This window comes from Trachurus trachurus (assembly GCF_905171665.1).
Source record: "Trachurus trachurus genome assembly, chromosome: 1".
NCBI classification, from domain to species: Eukaryota; Metazoa; Chordata; class Actinopteri; order Carangiformes; family Carangidae; genus Trachurus; species Trachurus trachurus.
The window spans coordinates 5,022,685-5,042,916 of NC_139891.1; the positions used below are offsets into that span (position 1 = coordinate 5,022,685).

At 41.0% G+C, this 20,232-nt stretch overlaps 1 protein-coding gene across 1 annotated transcript; it reads left to right on the forward strand.

The window, feature by feature from the left end:
• Window positions 1-4,259: 4,259 nt before the first annotated feature.
• On the forward strand, window positions 4,260-18,330 carry LOC310988719 (A-type potassium channel modulatory protein KCNIP2-like; the record flags this gene model as incomplete). The annotated part of the gene is made up of 9 exons (XM_083975407.1): window positions 4,260-4,332; window positions 12,836-12,934; window positions 13,089-13,213; window positions 14,111-14,180; window positions 14,615-14,685; window positions 14,835-14,942; window positions 16,850-16,954; window positions 17,287-17,349; window positions 18,283-18,330. 9 exons carry the CDS (start codon window positions 4,260-4,262, stop codon window positions 18,328-18,330), a joined length of 762 nt encoding a protein of 253 aa, XP_083831533.1.
• Window positions 18,331-20,232: the final 1,902 nt, after the last annotated feature.

Sequence of the window (20,232 nt, forward strand, 5' to 3'; positions counted from 1 at the left end):
CACATTCACCACGCTATGAGATAATAACAGAATGCAGAGACTACTTGCCGAAAAACTGCCTCCGACAGAAACGCGCATCAGCGGTTTTGCATGTATTTACCTCGAAAACAACTCTACGTTCCTTTATTATCTCATAGCGTGGTGAATGTGCAGGTCACAACTTATGTTTGGATTGTGTATTTGATGAGTTTGACGAGGGAAACCAAGAAATCCCATTAGCCTCCGTAGCGTAGCTCTGAGCAGCTCACGGATCTGCTCCGCCGTTCTAAAAATAGCTTGCACAGACAATCAAAGGTAATTAACCTACTGCTAAGACTATAGGGATTATGGTAATGAGCAAATTTGCCAAAATTTTGAACTATCACTTTACGTTTTACCGTCCAGTAGTTGACCCTCATACCTTAAATGCAGCAACAAGAAACCCTTCTCGACGACTCACCTCATGCCTCCCCCCGTCAGCTCCTTAACGGCAGCAGCAGTCGGGCTGTACACATTCATAATTACCTCCATCTTTTTCTCTCTTTGTGTTTGTATTTCTCCATCTCACTCATTTAATTAAAGCTGTGTGTGTTTGGGCTGGAAAAAAAACACCCATGGTCTCTTATGGACACACAAGACATCATGTTAGTGCCAAAACCCTGTCTCAGACATGCTAATGGCTTTGCACAGCCTGGGAATAATACGGTGACATGGTAAGTGGACTCACTGTGTGTGTGTGTCTTTAAATCCCCTGACATGAATCTATTCTAAATCCTCTAATTTTGTTGGCTATAGCGTGTATCAGGCAGCACATTAACTCCCTGATATAATCTGTGCGATGTGTGTATTCATGTGTGTGTGCTAACGACGGCTTAGACGCTCAGACAGAGCCAAGCCTGTGTTTTACTGTGACAAGCCCATTAATGCTGCTGTGTATTTGTAACGTTTCATTTAAGCATATCAACCTTCTCATCAAATATTCATTTGAGGGGAGATTGCCTATTTTGTCTCGGGTGAACCCCCTCCTCCCCCCTGCTCCTCCTTCCCTAACTCCTCCTCCTCCTCCTCCTCCTCATCATCATCATCCCTTCACCCCTTTATTTCGTTATCTGTGTGTCCTCGCCTGTATCTGTGTGTACAGAAAATATGAAAAAACTAAATCAACTCGAGCCGCCTCTTTCCAAGGAGAAACGTAAGCAGGAACACACCTCCTGAGGACACCTGACACTATTTCTTATGTCTTTTACTGAAAATTATCTTCTGAACAGCCTGTACCAGCTCACCTGTCTGTGTATATTTGGACTGTATCTCTGTGTGTGTGTTATTTGTCACCTGTATCATCATCGCTCCACGCTGTGTGTAACTTCAGGCGTCAGTCCGGGCTCATTATTGGTTATCTGTCAGCTCCACTTTGCAGCCTGCAGTGATGCTGAACTTCTCTGTAAAACCCTGTGGGAGATAAACACCATCAATACTGTGAGATTTAACTGTCCCAAGGCACATAATATATTCAAATACCTCTCCACTGTGTTGCTTCTGTAATCTTCTATTTTTCTTTGAGTTTTTTTTTTCTTTTTCTGTCATGGAGTTGCTTCACCCACTTTGATTTCTTTTCTTTTTTTTCTTTCTTTTTTTTAAATGTACTCTACCAGGCCTCTTTCCATGCCCTCTCTTCTTTTTTCCTTATCCTGCTATTTCAACAGTCGTGATAGATTTTTTTTTATTCTCTCCTCCCCATCAGTCTTTTGATGGGGGACATAATAATCCCTCACTCGTCTGCTTCTCTGTAAGGAAACGTCACTGCACCGTTGATATCCAACAAGCATTATTTAGCTTTTCATGGTAAAATGACTTATCTTTTCTCCCACGTGACAGTGACAGGGTTTCATTTGAAGGTCAGTGCATAATAACACTCTTAGTGACTGGTTTTTATTTTTCATCAGTCCTGGGTGTGCGGTAAACATTTTTTGAAGGGATTTGTTACATTCACTGAATAGTAATAATTTGAGTAGGATTTAAATATGGGTTTGAGCCGGGATTAAAGGGGCACTCCAGCATTTTTACATGTCAAAGTTAATTATAAATCACGGGTCTATCCAGATATGTGCGAACAGATATATAAACTCATCTGTCAGTGGACTCAGACGATATTTGGTCATCAGAGGATGAATGCTGCTGTCTGCACTGACCATAGACTGTAAAAAGAATGGACGTAGCACCCGTGACGTCACCCATTGGTTTGTGGGAGTCTACTTTCCATATTTGGAGTGGTGGTTTGCCGGCCGAGAACCCGCCTACTGAACTCGAAGCAACCAATTAACGGCCGGTAACTGTCTGGGAACCTGTCACTCAACGTAACCACGCCCCCATTTATGGAGCCTAAACAACACTAAAACGGTTGTGGTACAAAAAAATTCACCCCCCACACACACACAGTGTTCACGGAGGTGGAAACTATCGGTAGAGACCAAAAAAATAAAATGTACCAGGCTGTAAATCTGTTTTTTTAAGCTGTAAAGTCGGCTATTTTAACATGAGAGTCAATGGAGAGTTGCTCACTTCTGGTTCCAGCCCCCAGTGGCCGCCGGAGAACTGCAGCTTTTTGAACACGGAAGTGGTCTTCACTTGTAGAACCCACAACTCCCCCCTTGGCACTGACCTGTGTCATCTTTCTTTTCACCTGTCTTCTGAAATACAGACACACATTGTGCTACATACATTTATGGATCCCAAACAATAAAGGAAAACATCAAATGATTTTTGCTCTATAATGAATCCATGAGGTTGACCTTTGTGACTTTGTGAAATCATCATGAAATTTGCGAAAGACCTACCCCCAGTTATTCCCCTTGACCGGGAACCTCATTTTCTTCACAAAGAAACTCTTGAACTGGAAGAAGAAAGTCTTGCTGAGCTAGAGAAGCCCTTCAAAGCATCAAAGACATGACTTTGGGATGTTTTTGACATCCGGACTGCATGAAGCGTTGATTTAGTGATGACCATTGTTTCTTTGATCCTTGATGTCTATCCAAAAGAATTGTACATCACAAAGAGTTGAAACGCAAGTAGAACGACGAAATGTTCTCAAATAAAGAATTAAATATAGCCCATACGCCAAAAAGCTTCACACTTAGACTCTTGATGATTTCCCAAAAGCATTATGTCAAAAACAAAAACTTAAAACAGAAGTTTCTGACCGGAGATATTTAAGTTTATCCCATAAACCAGCCCGCGCAACTCTCTGCCTCCATCCATATATATGGAGATATTATTCAAATGATTTTTCCCCCCCTAATCACGGCCTTGCTGCTTGCATTTTGTGAAAAATGAGTGAGTCATCCATTAACTCTGCTCAACCAGCTCAAGGACGTGAGGCTGACAAGGTATTGATCCGCAGGTATTACTTCTTCCTACCGAGCTAAAGCCGAGCCAAGGTGAGACCATCCATCAGTATCAGCATCAGCATCAGCATCAGCATCAGCAGATATGCACACACACACACACACACACACACACACACACACACACACACACACACACACACACACACACACACACACACACACACACACACACACACACACACACACATTTGGCTATCTTTGTGAGGACACTCATTGACATAATGTTTTTCCTAGCCCCTTACCCTAACCTTAACCATCCAAAACAAATGCCTAACCTTAACCATTACTCTTAACCTAACTTAAACCTAATTATAATAACATAGTTATTATAAGGTCTTAACCCTCAAACAGCCTGAAAAAGTGAGGACCGGTCAAAATGTCCTCACTTTCCCAAAATGTCCTCACATCTACTGTAGCTGTACAAGTACACACACACACACACACACACACACGCACATCTGCCCGTCTGTTGCATGTCTGCCACTCCCTCTCTTGCTTCATCAGTCCTCTCTCAGCTCTCTCTCTCTCTCCTTGTCCCAGCTCGGACGGACAGATGCAGATGTTACAGCTGATGTTGAAACAACCAGCTCCGGTCCGTGTGTGTCAGTCACCTTCCCATCTGAACCTGACCCCGCAGGAAGTCCCTCAGACTCAGAGACCGGGTCTGTGGACGCGGGCGCGCGCCGATGCTGAACGGGACACAGGAGAACGCACGAGGAGAGACGCGCGCTCCGCTCGGACTCTCCTCCCTCCGCTCCGCTCATACTGATGCTGCTCGCACAGAAAGTGACATGCGAACGGGAATGAGGGCGCAGGAGTCGTAGATGAGCTGCTGCTGCACGCACAGACACAGATCCTGGTGAGAAGTGAGTGAAGATGAAGTCCAGGAGTCAGGAGCAGAGTTTGTCAGACTCCAGAGAGCTGGACAGGTCCTACGACCCTCTGACAGGTAGGTGGAGGCTCCTGCTGTCTGCTGACCTTGGCTTCACTTGATTGATGAAAGTTGTGTTGGCTTTTCCAGCCTGTCTGTTGTTCTGCTGTTGGCTGGTTGATCAGTGAATGAGTTGACTGGAGGAGGTTTATAAGACACCACAGTCCTGTTTCAGACAAGGAGACAAGCTCACATCTCCCTGCTGTGGATACATAAGAATTTAAATGGCAGGGATAATGAAGTGGAGGTCTGATAACAGTCATATTCACTCAGTGTCACTGTCAGTGTGTGTGTGTGTGTGCGCACGCAGGTTTATTTGCTGTTTCTGAGTGAGAGTGTGACTCCACATCACTGTCTCAGCCTGCAAACTGGTTTAAAGAGGAATATGTGCAAACAGACCCTCATCCTGCCAGATGAGTTTAATGGGACCGAGCGGGGAGAAACATAAAGCTACATAAGACTGCATGTTTAAATGACAATAACATGAGATGGGACTGACCATTAATAAACTGATGGTTAAATAATGTCGAAAGTGTTTTTCTATAGTCTGGATGTGATCCCAGGGCAGCCCAGATTTGGACAAATTAATTGTTTAAATAGTTTACGATGTTCTGCTTTTTTGTGATAGAAAATTGAATATTTTGGGGTGAACTTGAACTTGGGCTCTTAATCAAAATATCACTTTTTATTGAACTGATTGATTGTAAAATTGTTTAAAAACTTGATGAATAATGAAAATCACTAGTAGCTGCAGCCCAAAATAGCACATTAATAGCTTTAGTGATGATTGTATGTGTTTTCATCATCATTTCTCAGCCTTAATCCTAAACTCTATAAATGTTGGCTATACGTTTGTTTTCATCCAATCAGTCCTATGCAACTGCCCCTAATGAACTAATGAATGACCTTTAAAGCTGATGTGTTTGACGACTATGAGACAAAAACTCATGGCTCATCCCTCTGCTGTTATCAACATGGGAAGAGATCAAATAAATGCAGGAATAGGCCTGAAGAGATGAGGAGAGAAAACCAGAAAAATGAGTGTCTCGCTCGTCTTTTGTCATCTAAAATTATACCTGTCACAGTGTGTTGATAGCAAGTTAGATCAGGGAGGCTCACAGTGTTTCTGCTTTTTATTTTCCTCTTGAGTGCTCTGCCTCTTTAGTACATACACACAAACACTTTTTAATTTTTTGTCATCTTTGTGACAACTTCCAGAAATAGCCCTTTCTTTTAAAAGAACTATGTATATATATAAATACCCCCTTTAATATGTTATGTTTATGCTGTGGATGGATGGACAGATGAAGTGTTATTTAATGGCTGATAGTTGCTGCTGGCACCAGTGTGGTGCCCGTTCAGCAGCAGGTTAAACAAACAGTGAACAGGTGCACGGCGCACACAGAGGCTTTAGGGGACGTTCAAGAGACGAAAACAAAGCTTTTATTAAAGAGTGAAGCACAGCGGAGGGGTGCTGCTCCACAACCAGAGGCTCCAGCCTGTTCAGGTCTAATGTGTCTGTCAAACAAACATGAACTGTTATGTCACACATGCTGATGAAGGAGCCGACGACTGACGCTTGTGAGTAAAGTTTGTTCAAATTGAATGAAAGGCTTTTTCGGCTGTATCTGAAACATTTAAACTAAAGGCTGTATGTATGTTTTTCTATATGTTCAGCAGCTCGCCTGTTTACACCTGTGTTCATACATTATAGATGCTGGATCACTGCCAAGTCATCACATTCTACACTACAGTTCACACGTTACAATGAGTCTGACTGACTGCTGCACTGGTGTCGCTCATCCATGAAGTCATGCAGTACATTTACTCACATACTGTATAAGTACAGTTTTGAGGTGTCCTACATTTCACTTGTGTATTTATTTATTTTTCTCATTTATTTGTAAGCTGTAGTTGATTTTTTTTTTTTTTTTTTAAAGATTTTATATATTTTTTAAAAGTTTGTCACAGTTCAAATATTGGAGTTGTTGAGCTCCACAAAACAATGTTTTTGTGTCCTCTTCTCACTCCCTTTCATCTCCATAAATGTACAAATGATCCAATATCTCAACAAAACGTGAGCTTAGAATTATAAGGTTCTATCTCCATTTTTTTCAAAATTTAGTTTTTTGCATAATATCATCCATTAGTGGTCTGTTAATGCCTGTGTGGTGTTATTTTTAAATTTTCAACATTTTTTGATTAGTTATTCATAAAATACAAAGGTTCTATCAACCAAAAGACAAGCGGAGTTGGAACTTTGATGCTCAATATCTCAGGGACACATTGATCTGTGTCCCTGTAAATACAACTGTACATAAAATAGGTCAAAGTAGCTGCACCTCTAGCAAGAGCAACACACTGATGCTTCAGTATCAATGATGTCACATGTTGGTCAGTGAGAAGGACCAAACCAGTATATTTATTTTATACTTCAACTATTTTTCTGATAAAACTTAAACACTTTTATTTAAGTGGAACTTGTCCGTGATGGTTTTGACCTAAAATGAAGGAGCAATTAGCAGCTTTTAGATAAATGTGTTATCAATTATTAATGTGTTATTTGAACTTATTCGCTGCCTTGTCAAGAAGATTGATAGCTACAGCCTACTCCCATTTTCATGGTGAATTTGAAACTATACATTGCCATTGTCCCAGGTCGTCATGTAAATGAGAAGTGGTTCTCATTTGACTTACCTGGTTACATAAAATAAAGGTTAAATAAAGACATTTAAAAAAGTATCACAAGCAGACAGTTAGCTTAGCTTAGCATAAGGACGTCAAGCAAACAGCATCTCCAGCCTCTATGCTTCGCTAACAGGTGTCCAACTTTCAACATGGAAGCAAATTTCATGTGTTCATTTCCAGAATTATTTGTGTAAGACTATTGGTTTTATGAATTTGGAGTTCATCACTGAGATGTATAGGTATAGGCAGGTACATACGCAACTCTTGTTACAAGTAGGCGTCATACATTCACCATCTTACAAAGAAGTAGGCATTAGTAAGAGTGCAAAGGTATTAGTTAACACGCTCTTGCAGAAACTTCCATCTCAGAATCACATATGTGATGTTATTGGATTACAGCTAGGCCTATGCATACATTATATATGCATGTGTATGCATTATGTATGTATAAGCATTACTTTAATGTTGCAGCTGGTAAAGTTGAGGCTATACATTTTTTATATGATGCCGAGTGGCTTAATCTATAAAATTGCAAAAAAGAAAAGAAAAAAAGATGTAATTCTATGTCAATAAAATGAAAATTTTGCAACAACATTGCCCTCTGCACTCAAGTCAGTGTAGGCCTACTTTCCACCACTGTTCACAATTTATTCATGATTTTTCTGTCAGACTAAATGTTACACATATGATGTTACAGTCAGCATCCATCACAGGAGAGATCGTAACACCTTCATATGTTTAAAGTGACAGTTGTATTCAGTGCTCAATGTTTTTTTCCCCCTAAATCCATCATAACATCATGGTGAGAACATGAATATTACATTTATGTAATATATTTGTATAGCTTATTTCAAAATAAAATCCAGTCAAACCTAAGTAGGTTTCATGTTGTAGGTGCCAAATGGAAATTGTCTTGTATTAAAATCAGTGTTGTGTAACAAAAACCAAAGCTGATCCTGCGTAACTCACGAGCTGACGTCTGTCTCCGTGTGAGGACGCCAGAGGTGAAAGACACTGATGCAAACCTGTCCCACAATCAGAGTGTGATGTCAGCAAGATGAAGAGGAGTGTGTAATGTTAAATATTTGTGTGTGTGTCCATGGTTGTATAAAATGGACATCTATAATCTGACCCACGTCCTTCTGAAGGATTAGGATAAGTACAGAGGCTTGTTTCCATGAGCGACATTAATTTACAAACATTCATTTAGCGCTGCATGGCCCTCCCTCTGTAAGCTGCCATGACCTCCCAGAGTAAACACAAAACCCTGCCAGTCACACACAGAGGGTGAACCAGGTCACCGTATAACAAACAGCACCAGTTTAAACATATTTTTTACTTCCCAATTATTTTATGACTGATAAATCTCTTGTGACAAATTGGAAAGAAACAAAGATTTATTTCATCACTTCTAATCTTTTTATTTCAAGATGTGGGCTGGGAGGCGTTTGTCAGAAGATCGCTGTACTTTCTCTGTAAATCTTTGGGAACTGTTGAGAAATTTGTCTTAAAATTTAAACATTACAGTAGGTTAAAAAAATAAATAATGAAAGGCACTTGTTATTGAAAATATATGAGTTGCTTGCTGCCACTTTGTAAGATTTCATTTCGTCCTCTGTGATTCGTTATATCCTCCAGGTCGATATTTTCAAGTGCTTCAACTTTTTCTCAGCCCATTGATTCACACACTTCACACTCTGAGCTCTGAAATGATCAAATATCTCGACTGCCCTCCGAAACAACCGACATGTTCTGAAGAGGTTTGTTCTTAGTGAATAATTATATACATAAGCCTGTTTCAATGGCCTGCAGTCATCCTGTAGTTTCCTCCAGTGGCCCCCTGCACAGTTTACCTTCACCACCAGCAGCAGCGGAGTCTTTAAACATGGCTGTAACAGCAGGGACCGGCGTATTGATCGGCCTCTGAGGGCTGCATTTGTTCCCATTGATTCACACAGAGGAGTGAGGACAGCAGGCTGCTGGGGGGAATCTCAGCAGATCCTGAGTCAGTCTCATTCATCAACACCTCATCCCAACCCCTGCAGATGTGCACTGTTCATTTCATGCTGCCGGACGGTTAAAATATGTATTTTCCACTCATGTTATTGCTTAGTTCATCTGGAAACAGGAAAATACATGTTGAGAGTTTAATTAAATAACCGTGTCTCTTGTCCTCACTCTTTAATATGGCGGAGCAGTGTGAACTAAATCCTGACACGCTGAGAGTCGGCAGCCTGTGTTTCTCCACCCGGTCCTGCTGGTGTGTCTGATCTTATGTAATACCTCGGCCCAGCTAGACGTCTATAAGCTGCTCTCTCTCTCTGTCCCTCCAAGAACAACCTCTCTGTCTGTTTTTGATGGATTTCTGTGGGAACAAGTGTCATCAAACAGCTGCTCTTAGAAAACACGTCAGTGAAGTATCGGTGCCCTGCGCCTCTGTCGAGTCTAAAAGTGACAGCTAGAGAGAAGGAAAACAGCTGGTATAGGATTTAGTTCTCCTCTCTATCTCTCTGAAAAGTGGTTCTCCTGTTACTTTTTTTTTTTTTAAATACAGTTTTATTCCCTGACAACAAAAGGCTGAGGTGTGTTGTTTTTGCCTGTGAGATCACTAGAAAGCTTTGTTTGCTTTTCCATGGTTGTGCAGCTGCTGTTTGATAGTAGATGGTTTGATTGGCATTCAGTCAATATACACTGACAAATACTCCCAGAAACCTACAGGTGTCACCCTGGGACTTTGCTCTGAGCAGATCTTTAAGATTTTTAAGAATGAGAGTCACTAGTCAGTCAAGTGAAGAGCAACAATTTATTCTTGTGTATAGATGCTGTACACACACCTTCAGCAGATAGGAATTTCATTTTCTCAATGATATAACTCCATGATATAATATAAGGCCTAATATTTATAGTTGCTGTTGATATGCCCATGACCAACGCATTTCATCCCTGTCTAGTACAAGTCTAATGTACAGTTGTGAATGCACCTGTAGCAGTCATCATTATTGTTTAAGGGGAGACACTACAGGTGAATGGTGGTGGTGGTGTGGGGGGGGGGGGGGGGGGGGGTCATGTTTTTAGGAATGGTCATGAATGGTCATGTTTTTAGGAATAAAATGTTGTATAAATCAGGCTGTGAATGATATATCAACAATACCCTCTGTGAAAACCTTCAGAACAGGAATAAAACTGGAAGGTTTGGTGTCTCTAAGTGCTGCTGAAGTGGAGATTTCGGGCTCAAAGTCTGAGGAAAAACTCCTTTTGAGAAAACGGCCTTTTAAGACTGTAAAATTCCATAGATTGTTAATGCAAATCATACTTTTACGATTGGTTGCAGATACAGAGGAAACAACAATTTTTGGAGCCTACATCATTATTCAGGAGAGAGAGAGCTGTACAATGATACCTGACATGACATGGCTCAGACAACAGGCACAGTATGTAGCATGTTAACTGTTGGTGAATTTAGGAGAAATCTACCAACAAAAGAGACAAAATGAAGTAAAATAACCACCTTAATGTGGATTTTCTACCATTTCTTTCGACTTTTCTGAAAGAATACATGTTCCGGAAGAAAAATAACCCAAAATTGATCAGTGCATGAAAAACCAGTGTTTTTGCCTGTGTCTCGCCTTAAATTAGATGAATGTCACATTCTCATTCGGTGACTAGCAGTGTTGTTATCACATCCATGACTGTAGCTGTGAGATATTTTAGCTTCCAGTGGCTGTGAGTGTGTTTCCTCGTTTCTGCTACTCTTTGGATTGTCTTGGAAATCCAGGACAGGGTCATGGGGGTTTCTCTCTGCAGAGCAGTAACAGTTGAAGTGATCATCACTCCTGTTAAATCTTCCAACAGTTTTCTCCACCTGACCGCCCGGTGTGGTCTCTTTTCAGTTACTTCCTGTCTGTTTATGTGTTTATCTTCTCTCTAAACTGGAGACCTCGCACAGTTGAGTGTACCGTGTCTGTAGTTCAACACTGTCCTCTGGTGGAAGGACAGATGCATGGACATCTGGAAAAGCTCCTCCAGCTGGGAAAAGCAGGATTACATGCTCCCTGTCTGAAGAAACAGCTGTTGTACATGCATTCTCGGCCTTCCCTCCCTTCCTATGAACCAGTCTGCCATCCAGTCCTCCCATTAAGCTGGCCTGCTCTCCCTGCCTCCATTGCCTACCAGAAGGTCCCTTCTTCAGCTGTCGTAAACATTTCCATGTTTCCCATGCACATTCTCTGTTATAAACTGTTTTTTTTGTCTGTAACAACATCTATTGCATGTCTGCCCGTCCTGGGTGAGGGATCCCCCCTCGGTTATTTTTTCTATGGAGTTTTTCCTCAGTGAATGTGAGGGTCTAAGGGCAGAGGATGTTGTTGTGATGCCATGTAAAGCCCTTTGAGACAAACTGTTTGTAAAAACGGGCTATACAAATAAAATTGCCTTGCCTTGCCTAGCTGAAAGACAATAAGAGTAAAGACATACTGCTGGAGAAGTGAAATAAGTCCATTCATTGCTCAGATCAAGTGAGTCACAAGACAAGTTATATGAAACTCCAATCTCAGTTTTTACTTTTTAATGATTTTAAATGACGAAAAGTTAAATTTCACTTCCAACATTAATTAAAAATGTTGCAGCTTTGTGCAGCTAATAACTGACTGATCCCAATGGATGGGACAGGGACTGGGCAAGATCCCACAATGTTCTGGTGACTTTTCTTACTGAGTAAGATTGTGGTAAAAGGTATCTGCTCTAATATTCTAGTTATAACTCATATACAATACATCTCTATGAGGGACTTGTATTGTGCTATGTTCTCTGTCCTCCCGCATTTCAACTTCTCTGGGGGAGCTGGTTTGCATGCATGCTGCTAGAAATCACCCATGTCACAAAAGCTAAATCTGACCTATTCAGTCACCGGCCTATCTCTGTTGAGTATCAGAACAAAACCCAAAGAGGAGCGGAACAGACAAGGATGAGGAGGAGGTTTGTGTCTTACTGTTACAGCTGTGTGTTTATCGTCTGCTGGAGCTGTTACATGCTTCTGTCTTCCTGCAGACTGTAAACCAGCATAAGATCATCATGGAGCAAGTTATCAGCTGCAGTGTCCAGAGAACAAAACTCTGGATTCAAGATGTAAGAGCAGAGGACACAGTCCTGAAACACAGCGGGTGTGGACCAGAGAGGACATTACTGTCCTTTATTTTACTCCAGACCATGGAGAACTATGATTGTGTTTAATGAGTGCTTCTTTCTCAGCTCAGCAGAAACTCATATGGTCTGAATCATATCAACAACTACTGGAAAGATTCCCATGAATTTTAGTGGAGAAATTGATGTGGACACACCCACAGAAAACACTCAGCATTCCCACCACATCTCAATTCAAGTTTCAAGTTTATTTCATTTAGAAGCAAACAGTCTTCACCAAAGTGTTTCACAAACAAAATCTAAAAGAGTCTCCTTGTCTTGAACTGATTAATTTTTAAATCCTGTGGTCTAACAACAAATTAAACTAAATGAATCTCCTCAAGAGGCCGGCTGGTTAAATGCAGAAACACTTAAAAATGTATTCCCACAGTGAAACATAATAATCTCAGACATTTCAATGTCCTCTGTGTCTCAGCTCAGCCTCGTCCTGTCATATGTTGTCTCACTAAGCTCTCCCTCTGATCTGATGGGTCAAGTTCAAAACCGGGTCAGCAAACTAATTTCCGTGTGCCAAGTTGACTCTGACAAGTGATTCAAAGTATTTGAGCGGAGTTTGGCTCATGTTTTTACATGGTGTCCACTATTTGGGCCACTCTGTGCACCACTAATCTCTGCTGTGATTGGTTGTTTCCAGGCAATCCTCCAGCCAAACCCTGTAAAAAGACCATAAAGCAGCGCTTCCTCAAACTGCTGCCCTGCTGTCGCTCTGGCTCCAGCCCTTCAACCAATGAAGGTGTCAGGACACACACCCCGTCATCACTCACATTCTCCTCATGTGAACTGAACATTAGATCCTTGAACACATTGACTTCATCTTTGACACTTTTTCTTGCACTTACCCTTTATGTCGGGGACTCACTGTGTCACGTCTCTGTCCCTCCGTACAGGAAGTGTAACAGACGATGGTGAACTGTCAACAGTGTGTTACAGACCGGAGGGGATCGACCGCCTGGTGCAGCAGACCAACTTCAACAAGAAAGAGCTGCAGGTCCTTTACCGAGGATTCAAAAGTGTTAGTCAACACTTTCAATCAATAACTGATTCTTGTGTAACCATTTGTATCTGAATACTGGTGTGTGTGTGTGTGTGTGTGTGTGTGTGTGTGTGTGTGTGTGTGTGTGTGTGTGTGTGTGTGTGTGTGTGTGTGTGTGTGTGTGTGTGTGTGTGTGTGAATATATATTTTATATGTATGTTTCATTGTTCTTAATAGAGCTGCAACAATTAATAGATTAATCGCACAATAACCGATTATTAAATTAAAGCAGAAGTAAGCGGAATGTTTGTGTTAATATAAGTCTAATATAGTTATATCTTCCGACAGCAATCACTTATATAGAGTGTTTGGTCTGAAACACGGGTCTGTCAGTCACTCTGCTCTGCTGTAAGCCGAGGAGAAAACTTTCCTTGTATCCTACAACCTTTATCCAATGAGGAGAGAGAATGGCATAAAGGGGCGGTCCTCTCTGTGTGTGCAGCCAAGGGATGCGCGTGAATGTGGTGACGTAGGGACGAGGGCGGGGACTGCTAACTCCATTGGCTGACAAGAAGTTAGCCAAAACCACCGGATCGCTTACTTCTGCTTTAATCGCCAACTATTTTGATAATCGAATAATCGGTTTGAGTTGTTTTTTAAGAAAAAAAGTCCAAATTCTCTGATTTCAGCTTCTTAAATGTGAATATTTCCGTTTTCTTTGTTCCTTTATGACAATAAACTGAGTAGCTCTTTGGTTTGGACAAAACAAGACATTTGAAGATGTCATCTTGTGGTTTGAGAAACACTGATTGACATTTTTCAACATTTTTGTAACATTTTATTGACCCAACAACTAATCGATTAATGGATAATGAAAATATTCGTTAGTTGCAGCCCATAATAGTTCTTAACATGACAGTGTTTTGTTTTGCACAGGAGTGTCCCACTGGTGCGGTGAATGAGGAGACGTTTAAAAACATCTACTCCCAGTTCTTCCCTCAGGGAGGTCAGTCACATACTCACTTCCTTTCTTCTCCCCAACATTTATTTTTTTCCAACAATTCTCAAGCTGGTGTCAAACCAGTTGAAGCTCTTTATAAAGCAACTTCAGTGGAGAGATACAGAGATGCAGTGAGTCACCACATAGGTTGATGGATTGCAGGGTTTTATTCCACTGCAACACAAACCCTTTTCAGTTCATACTCATCGACATAAAATTTGCAGCTTGTTAAATTATGTTTATGCACAATTTTCAGAGTTTCCAGAGTTCTTGAGAAAACGTGTTGGCTTTAGTTGTTTGAACTTTTTGTGTTGAGTTTCATACAGTTTTTTCTTGATATAATGAATCAATGCACATATATATATTTTTTTACAATTACAAATCCATAAAGTCCCAAACATGAATTTGTCCAAACAGATTGTGTTTTATCCTTCTTTCAGATTCAAGTATGTATGCACACTTCCTGTTTGAAGCCTTTGACACCCAAAACAACGGGGCGGTCAACTTTGAGGTGAGAAGCACACTCCCATCCCAGTCAGTGACACATGATCATCCAGCCAGGAACCCTAATGTAGCATACACAAGGAAATATACAGTCTGCCTTCTGACTCCTACCAGATCCTGTTTGCATCACTTTAAATGTCCCTCTCCCTGCTCTAGGACTTTGTCATCAGTCTGTCCATCATCTTGAGAGGCTCCGTCACTGATAAACTCAACTGGGCCTTCAACCTGTACGATATCAACAAGGACGGCTGCATCACCAGAGAGGTGCTCACACCGCTTCCTGCTTGTGTCAACTTCCCTGTGTTATGTTGTTAGCTCATGTTTTTAGTAACAGTTCCATCAGTAACATCCCAAGGGAATCGCTGTGTTTGAGTTTGAGTTTCGATCAGCAAAAATAAATAAATAAATAGAACCACAAAAAAAAAAGTTACACATCCCTCTAAAAGCAGGGCTGCATGGCTGATCGAAAGGGTCAGGGCTGAAGCTACAAGCTTATAGATGCCCTAACCTTTACACCATACATGTAAATATATGTTTATACAGTACCTTATAAACAAACAAGCATACATGCCATCTACACACATATACACACACCTACATGTACATACTCAGCAAATACCAAGCAAAAAATAGACATTTAACATTTGTCAAATCATTCCTACCTACATTTAAAGCAGAAGTAAGCGATCCGGTCGTTTTGGCTAATGCTGCGTTCCAGGCAGGCTTTTGAAACCGTGAATTACAGCCTCAAGTCACAACTTACAACTTTGTAGCGTTCCAGGCAACCCACTCGTGTTTTTCCGACCTGTTTTACCTGTGAAAGTCACTGTAACGGCCATTCGTAACACGAAAAAACACGAGTTACGAGTTGCCTTGAACGCACCATAACAGTCCTCGTCCCTACGTCACCACATTCACGGCGTCCCTTGGCTGCACACACAGCCCTGCATGCCGTTCTCTCTCCTCATTGGATAAAAACTGTAGGATATGAGAAAAGTTTTCTCCTCGGCTCAGAGCAGAGCAGAATGACTGACAGACCCGTGTTTCGGTCCAAACACTCTATGTAAGTGATTGCTGTCGGAAGATAGAACTATTTAAGACTTATATTAACACAAATATATCACTTACTTCTGCTTTAAATCATTCCCCACCTTCAAGACTATATCTTTCCAAAATGAACATTTTAAACTTATTTTTAAATTGCACCAGATTTTTACTTGTTTGTTTTGATCTCATCAGTTAACTTGTTCCACAGCTTCACCCCACAGACAGATACACACATGCTTTTCAGAGTAGATTTAAGAGGGAGATGGAATTTTAAACAACCAATTTTAAACAACCAATTGTTCAATTGGTTGTTTAAAATTCCATCTCCCTCTTAGATCATATCCCCCTTCTCTATCACTAAAGTTTTTTTGTATATGGCCAGGAAGTAATTTATGATGTGCCTTATACAGAATTTGTGCGGTTTTGAATTCTACTAGATCCCAAAATTTCAGTGTCTGTGATTTTATGAACATTGCATTGGTGTGATCATAATAACCTGCTTTGTTCACTATTCTTATTGCTCTCTTTTGCATATTGTATATTGGCTGTAGGTTGCTTCTGTAGGTGTTTCCCCAACACAGTACTGTCACTGTGACCTCTGTCACTGTTTTAATCAGAACCCACAAACTCTTATATTAATCATGATGCAGTTCAACACAAATATTTAATATGATGAAATTATGAAATGGTAACATTTGACATCTAAATGGTCAAAGTCAAAGCCTCGTCATCACATCATGAATTTTGAAATTTGAAATTGTATATTAGAGCATAGCCCCTTGAGATTACTCATCTAATCTTCCTGGTGGATGACCAAAAAAGGCTCACGCACATCCAGAGTGTAACCAGGTGCTGAGTCCAGGGAGGTGAACAACAAAAAGAAGAAGAGGACTCGCCACACTGTAGAATGATGCTCCCAAAGTTTACAAACATTTTTGGTCCTGAAGACAGACACACAGAGGCACAAATTACAATCCATGAGACACACAACACAGAACATGCACATTTAAAGCTGGTAATAGCAGAGGAAGAGGAGATTGTGACCATATTTTCTGCAGCCTGGCTTGTTCTCAGAGCCGTACAACAACAAGGCAGTAATGAGCTCTTTTTGTCCTGTTGTCCAGGAGATGACAGACATTATGAACTCCATCTATGACATGATGGGGAAATACACCTACCCCAGCATGAAGGACAGCGCTCCCAAGGATCATGTTGACAGCTTCTTCCAGGTGAAACTCACAAATGAGCAAACCAATGCTCTGCACATCTCTCAGCTCCACACGCAAAGGGATTCATAGAATTTAATAAGAAACAAGAGATGATCCATGCACACACACATTAGTTTCAATATTTTGCAACTAACATTTGCTTTAGCCACTAGAACAACTGAGTAATATTTCAGAGGCAGGTTCCCAAATGCTTTGTATCTCCTATAGCTGTCAGTAAAGAAACATGAGAGTAAACAATGTAGGATTCAAAAAAACACATAAGAACCAGCTTTATAAATGCCTTCGACGTTTCCCTCTGAAACATCAGTTCCTTATCTGTTGCATTTTTGCAGAAAATGGACAGGAACAATGATGGAGTGGTCACCATTGAGGAGTTCCTGGAGACATGCCAAAAGGTCATTGGAAACATTTGAGTTCTACATTTAAAAGTGTAATTAAACCCTCCTGTTGTCCTTCTGGGTCAAATTGACCCAATCTGTTCACTTCCTCCATCCTTCCTTCTTTCCACAATCCTTTTTCCCTTGCTTCTTTCCTTCCTTCCCTTCGTCCTTACTTCTTCTTCCTTCCTCTTTTGATCCAGTTGACCGTCTGTTCCCTCCCTCCATCTTTATTTCCTTCCCCTTTCCCTTCCTTCTTTCCACAATCCTTTTTGCCTCCCTCCCTCCCTTTTTTATTTTTTATTTTATTTATTTATTTAAAAGGGACAATACACATTAATGAACATTCGTACATGTGCACAAATGTAAATGCGTCAGAGTTAGCAACTTGCTAATTTGCATCCGTAGTCCCTTGGCAGGTAGAACACACAAACAGACAGAAATGCACAAGAATTATACAGTGGTTCACAATCATATACACATTCATACCTATACATAACATGCATGTGATCTGGTGTAAAGTGCCAGTTTCTTAAGTGCAAGTGCAAGTTTAAATAGGTAAAGTGCAAGTCTAGATGGATGGATCCAGAATGTGATGGCCCGCACCCGCCGCCTGGGGTGGACCAAGACATTGGAGACTACAGTAGCAGCAGTTACACACTATAAGTGCCATTCACACACATACTTCCCTTCGTCCTTACTTCTTCCTTCTTTTTTGACCAAATCTGTTCCCTCCCTCCATCTATCTTTCCTTCCTTTTTCCCTTCCTTCTTTCCTCTCGTTGTTGTCCTTCCTTCTATCCCTTTATCCTTCCTTCTTTCCCTTTGTCCTTCCTTCCTAACTTCCTTCCTTCCTTGACCCAGGAGGACAGCAGGAGGGTTAATGGAAACACTTCCATGCACAGCTTTTGAAATTTATCTCAATTTGTTCCTTTTTGTTCCTCGTGTCCAGGATGAAAACATCATGCAGTCCATGCACATGTTTGATAATGTGATCTAAGGCCTGCTGGACTCAGGCAGGAGATGATGTCCAGCCTGCTTGCAGCTTCTCTGTGGTGCAGTTCTTCAGCCCCCGGACAGAGTGGGAGGTGTTTGTCGGCCAACAGAGCAGTGACCCGAGGATCAATAACTACCCCAACCAGCTTCTCTTATTATGTCAGTGAAGGGGCTGGGCAGAAAGACTCGACTGTCATGTGGAAAGGAGTTTTAGATATATTTATTTTTTATGTATATACGTATCATAAGTGAAGGTGGATTCTGGTGTTTTAATCTTATGACTGATTAATAACAGTAAGAACAGATGCAGAAAGAAAGACAAGCAAAAGCAGTTTGAACACCCTTCTTCACTTATACAAATGATTATTTCTCTGTTGCATGGACGACACACATGAGAGACTGAATGAGCAGACACATGAAAACAAATGGAATAATAGAGAATCACACACTTTCTGTACTCACAGTTACACTACGATAAGAGCGACTCATTATGGGAACTCTACATTTTAGCAATAATGTTAAAGTTATCTTCTCCTCTGTGTTTTTATGGAGCTAACCTCACATTTACTATATCAGTCTATATTGTGTCTGCATGATGTGTCTGTTTTGACTGGCCATTGAAATGTTTCAAGTGTGACTATATTTTCTATATGGTAACAATTATGATGAAATTGAATAAAACCACACAGTTGCTATGCAAAAGTGCACAATTAATATGTATTTGACCACTACATTGTCTGCATTTTATAGCTTTTCTTGGATTATGATGAGCATCCCTGAGGGTTAGGCTACTGGACATCAGAGCTGCAGTGGGACAGGTGGATTTCCCCCCTCATTTTTCTCTCCATCATGGTTTTTGTGACTAGAGCAGCACAAACAATCTCCTCAAACAGCTTCAAACATGTCAGCTACTTGTCACAGCCTTATGTTTGGTTGATCTGCTGCCAATATTTGGAGGATGAGTATAAATAATGTCAGATCTTTAACTCATTAGAATGCAGAGATCCAGCACGGCCACAGAGGCAGCGTGAAGAGGGACGAGCTGAGGAGGAAACTGGAAAGAGAAAAAAAAACTAATTTCTCTTTTTGACAGCAGAAAAAGGACTCTTAAAGGGATAGTTCACCCAAAATTCAAATTTCACTCATTATCTACTCACCCTCATGTTGACTAAGAGCTGTGAGAATTTTCAGAGTCCTCCGAATTTTCAGAGTCCTCCGTGGCTTCTCTGAGTTACGGGGGGGGGGGGGGGGGGGGGGGGAGTTATTTGGATGTTTTTTGGTGTGTCTTTTTGGACGAAGAAAGTTGGTATCCATTGACAACCATTATATGGACAAATACTGCTGCACGGAGCCTCCACAGCTGTCTGAGGGGATGAGCGGTGAAGACAGAAAACAGCATCAGAGGAAACCACAAAGCTTCAGTTGATAACATCTTAGGAGGCTCTGGTGGCAGTGCATACCATGAAGGCTTTTGGTTTGACTCTGAACCATGGCTCTTTACTGCATGTCGTCCCCTCTTTCTCCCTCCCAGACTTTCCTGTCTTTCGACTGTCGGTAAAGGCAAAAAATGCCCCCAAATTAACTTAGAATTTATACTGTATCTGAATTAATCCATTATTTGCCAGTTCAGGATGAAACACTCTAAATCTAAACAGAGAGGTGCTCTCTCTTTATAGATTTAGAGTGTCCACCCATCTGAAAATAAATTCTACTGATATTAATTACAGTTACATGTTTATTACACTAGTTTTCACTTTACCAAGCATTAGCAACATGGAACCAGAATTTTCACAGAGGAAACTAACAATTTATTTCTGTGGTCAAAATTCAAAGGCGCCAGATCCAGCTGTGTCCAGATGTTGTAGCTGCTTCAGAGAGAAACTGAATGTAAACCAACCACATCACA